Source organism: Octopus bimaculoides, chromosome 14 (assembly GCF_046866305.1).
Source record: "Octopus bimaculoides isolate indiv1 chromosome 14, ASM4686630v1, whole genome shotgun sequence".
In the NCBI taxonomy this organism is placed as follows: Eukaryota; Metazoa; Mollusca; class Cephalopoda; order Octopoda; family Octopodidae; genus Octopus; species Octopus bimaculoides.
Genome location: NC_142941.1, coordinates 34094309 through 34099308, shown reverse-complemented (window position 1 = coordinate 34099308; position 5000 = coordinate 34094309). Strand labels below are relative to the sequence as shown.

Here is a 5000-nt window from a genome sequence, read left to right as displayed (position 1 = left end):
GACACGCATCTTCTAGAAAGTTTTCCCCCTGAGGAGCATCATCTTATTACTTTTAGTCTCTTGCAAGAGAGCACGGCAAGCCAATCACAATTGTTCAACGTATCAAAGATAGGCAAGCTGTACACTGCACAGACGTTAGATGCAGAAACTCTTTGCAAATACAACACTAAGTGCTTCAACATGCTGGAAATTGCTGTACAACATAAACAGTCGTTTCTTAAGATATTAGAAGTGCGAGTGATAATTGTAGATGTGAATGATCACAAGCCAGAATTTCCTCAAGATCGAGTTGAGATAAAACTATCAGAAGATTTCAGTAAAGGAACAAGAAGACTTATACCCAATGCTATTGACAAAGACGTCGGGAGTTTGAATTCGCAAATCACATACCAGCTAAAAAACTTGAACGATCCATTCATGCTGCTGGCTTCTAAAAAAGAGGATAATCTGGCAAAGCTTGAGATTATTTCGAAAGAAAAACTCGATCGTGAAGTGAAAGATAACTACAAGTTGCAAGTTATTGCCAAAGATGGAGGTTCTCCATCGCAACATAGTATCTTGAATGTTCAAGTGTTTGTTACAGATGAAAATGATAACCCACCAGTTTTTTCTCAGAAACTTTATAACATATCTATTAAAAAATCACAGCGGAGAGATATGCCAATTGTTTTATTATCAGCCACGGATATAGATTCAAAAGAAAATAAACAGATTTCTTATAAATTTAACTCAAAAACATCAGATGTTGCAAAATCATATTTTCAAGTGAATAGTAAAACAGGGGAGGTGTTTTTAGGAGAAAATTTCCCCTTCGATAAAAGACAAACATATCAATTATTAATTGATGCCCAAGATAGTGGGAATCCACCTTTAACTTCCACTGCTGTAGTTGTTGTAAATGTAATCAATCAACAGAACAATGCCCCCAAAATAGATGTAAAGTTTGTTTCCAAATCTAAAGGAAATACAGCAACAATCTCAGAGGGGGTAGAAATAGGTAGTTTTATAGCGTATGTTAAAGTGATTGATAACGATATGGGTCGGAATGGTGAGGTCAGCTGTGAACTGAACCATGATAAATTCCAGTTACAGAGTCTCGGAAGGAGGAAATATAAGGCAGTGATTAAAAACAAAGTAGATCGAGAATCTAAAAGACATTTTGATTTTAAAATTGTTTGTACAGATAAAGGATCGCCTCCATTGCAGACGGTAAGGAATTTCTCAATACAAGTGATGGATGTCAATGACGTACAACCACGATTTACCAAAGATGTATTTAAATTCCTAACTTATGAGAATGAAAAGCCAAACTTCCCAGTTGGTTTTATAAATGCCACTGACCCTGACCTGGGGTCAGGAGGCCAATTATCCTATTATATTCTCAATGATAATAAGGGAATGCTCCCATTTAAAATATCTAATTTTGGGTTTATATCAACAACCCAGTCGCTGGATCATGAACAGCAAGATATTTACAAATTTAAGATTTTAGTCAAAGACAATGGAGACCCATCCCTAAACAACACAGCAGATGTAATCGTCGAAGTTATGGATGAAAATGACAATGCTCCCTATTTTACATTCCCTAGTGTTGACCCCTTTAGTTTAGATGTCCATCATCACCCCCAGAGTAAAAACGACATCACAGTCTTGAGAGCTTCTGACCGAGACAGTCGTGAAAATGCCTTCCTCAGGTACGAAATACTTGGAGGTAACGAGAAACAACTGTTTACAATCAATCCATTCTCAGGAGCTCTGTCTTTCTCTCGCATTGTTTACCAAAATGATGCTGGATCTTACATTCTCCAGTTTGCTGTCAAAGACAGCGGCACACCAGTTTTGTCAGCGACAACGACACTGTCTTTGACACTGACGGTTAGTAACAAAACATCTAGAATGTTCACTAGAGTTGATGTGCAGTCAGACAAGATGATTCATATCAACCTGGTTATCATCATAGTCGTTGCTGCCGTCATAGTGTCAATGGCTATTGTAGTCTCCATCGCAGTCTGTTTAATCAGGAGGAACAGCCAAAGGAACATTCAGTACTGTGATGGAGAAGACCCTTCGAATAAGTTCTTAGGTGAAAGCAAACAATCTGAATTGGTCTGCAAACAGATGTCCCCTAAATATGACATACCTGTTCCCATAGTAACAGATCTCGGCAGCCATAGGAACTCATTAGCAACTTTGTTGAGAAGAGAATCTCATTCGACCTATAAATCAGATGACCAATGGAAGGGAATTCAACCTCAGCCAGAACGACAAGAAATACACCAGGTGAGTAATAGGTTGTTCCTCTCTTTCCTGTTGTTGTTGTTGTTGTTCAACCCAGGTAAATCCTGTCCAAACAAACCTATGATCAACTGTATACTCATAATATCTGTTTTTTGTGTAAGAAGTAAGATGCGATTTAAAAGATTTTTGATTGCTGTTTCTAGCAATTTAACAACTCAGTGCAGGTGCAATCACAAGTGCAAGAATATGTGGCTGACTTTTGTTGGTTTTTTGTTGAATTTTTTTTTTTTTTTTGGTTTTTTGCTGTAATTAAATTTTTGATATTTCTACATTTATGTTTACTTTTATTTGTTTGTTTTATTGTTGTTCCAAATTGAATTTAAAAAATAAAAGGAAAAAAAGTAACACATTAAAAGTCACAAAAATGGAACTGTTTCATAAATTCCTTTTAATTTTAACCCTCCATCTTAACACAAGGTTGTACCAGTTTACAGGCAAATTGAAATATATATTCAAAAAGAAACATTTTATTAAATACAAAAAAAAAAAAAACACATATCTACTTCTATCTTCTCTTTCTCTGTTTCTTTCTCTCTCTCTTGCTGCATATCTATATATATATATATAACATATGTGCAAGTGTGTGTGTATGTATGTAAATGTATATGTATATATTCATATACATATGTATATGTGTATGTATATATATGTGTGTGTGTGTGTGTGTGTGTGTGTGTGTTTGTGTGTGTATATGGATGTACAAACTGTAGTAGAATATTTACATTACTACATTTTATTACAACATTTAATAATTTTTTGTCTGGCATTTGAGAATGCTTGTGCTTGTAACCTTGTCATTAATACCCACACTCCAATTGATTAAAATACTTTGTTGAAAAAAGCAGGCAAATGCCCGCCAAATTGGCACATTCACCAAACCATGACACCTAAGCCACACACTGAGTGGTCAAAATACAGTTAGAACTTAGCTGGTGCACTTACCAAACCATGACATCTAAGCCACATACTGATTGGTCAAAATACAGTTCGTACAATTCATCCAGCTGGAGAGTATTCAAAGGACAAATCTAACCATTTCCCTACAGTAGTCAATTGTAGAACATGACTGTCATTATATAAACCTGATGATTGTGTAACGCATGAAAGAACTAGTTTATTTCGATATTGTAAAATTGTAAAAATTGTAAATAATAAAATGTGAAAATCAGACCAGGTTGGAATTACATTGATTAATATGTTCTTCTATACATAATCATACAAACTCAGAAAAAAAATATATATATATATATATATATATGTATCAGTCTTTACCTTTCCCTTGGGTAACATTGGCGGCATGGATAGGTGAGGCTGGTATGCATGGACAACTGCTGGTCTTCTATAAACAACCTTGCCCGGATTTGTGCCTTGGAGGGGAACATTTTAGGTGCAATCTCTTGGGCATTCATGACCGAAGGGGGTCTTCTCTGAGTCATTGGCACGGTATAGGCTGACAACAGCAACAAACCACACCACTACAGACAACAGTAGTGGCAGTAGCTGTGGCAGCAGTGGACAGGTTGCTATTAGGCAAGTCTCAATCATTGTTGATCTTCAGGTAAAGTCAGTGGATTAGTAAGGATTATTTGAGTAGGAAATTTCCTGTATTTCTCTCCATTGCCATTATGGAAGCAACTATCTTTTTGTTGATGATGATGATGATGATGTGTGTATGCGTGTGTGCATGTGCATGTATGTATATCTGTCTGTGTGCATGTTTGTGTCAGTGTGCACAAATATGCATGTGTTGATATTTTGCATGTTACTGTTTTGGCAAATTTTGGTAATGTGCACAATGAAGACATGTGTATAGTGTGCTGTTGGTGATTTCTTTTCCTTCTTTAGACTTTTCCCTTTCTCCTTTCCAACAAAGAGCTATGCTCAAAGCATCAAACTCTCTCTTTTTACCAAGCATCAAGCTAATACATTGTTTGTGCTCATCCTCTTGTCCGTTAAATATATTATTCATTTATTTGAATTGATTATTTCAATTAATTCTCTCTCTCACTCTCTCTCTCTCTCTCTCTCTCTCTCTCTCTCTATATATATATATATATATATATATATATATATATATATATATATATATATATATATATATATATATTTATATATAGGCGCAGGAGTGGCTGTGTGGTAAGAAGATTGCTTCTCAACCACATGGTTCTGCGTTCAGTCATACTGCGTGGCACCTTGGGCAAATGTCTTCTACTATAGCCTCGGGCTGACCAAAGCCTTGTGAGTGGATTTAGTACACAGAAATTTAAAGAAGCCCATCATGTATACATACATATATATATATATATATATATATATATATATATATATATATATATATATATATATATATATATGTGTGTGTGTGTATATATATATAAAACAAATGATATATAAGCATATGCATGTATACATACATATATGTACATACCTACATCTACATGTGTATATAGATGCATATTCGGGTACAGGACGTTAGAAAAATGAACGGGAGCATAAAAACAAAACGGAATTTGTTTACAGGCAACAGAACGAACACATAGGAAAACAAACAAGCTACTTATGGAATTATTCCTTCATCAGCTGCCTCTATTCTAAAACTAGGCATTTCGAAGATAAGGCAGCATATCTATATATATATATATATATATATATATATATATATATATATATATATATATATTTATATATATATATATATATAT

At 34.7% G+C, this 5000-nt stretch overlaps 1 protein-coding gene across 3 annotated transcripts in view; it reads left to right on the top strand.

Moving 5' to 3' along the window:
- LOC106869384 (protocadherin gamma-B4) overlaps positions 1 to 5000 on the top strand; it is a 240955-nt gene that overhangs the window by 137242 nt on the left and 98713 nt on the right. For all 3 annotated transcript variants that reach the window (XM_089362684.1, XM_089362681.1, XM_089362682.1), the window contains exon 2: positions 1 to 2280. This exon is cut by the window's left edge and continues 250 nt beyond it. In XM_089362684.1, the coding sequence (XP_089218810.1) occupies positions 1 to 2280 (2280 nt within the window). The remainder of the gene's footprint in view (positions 2281 to 5000) is intronic.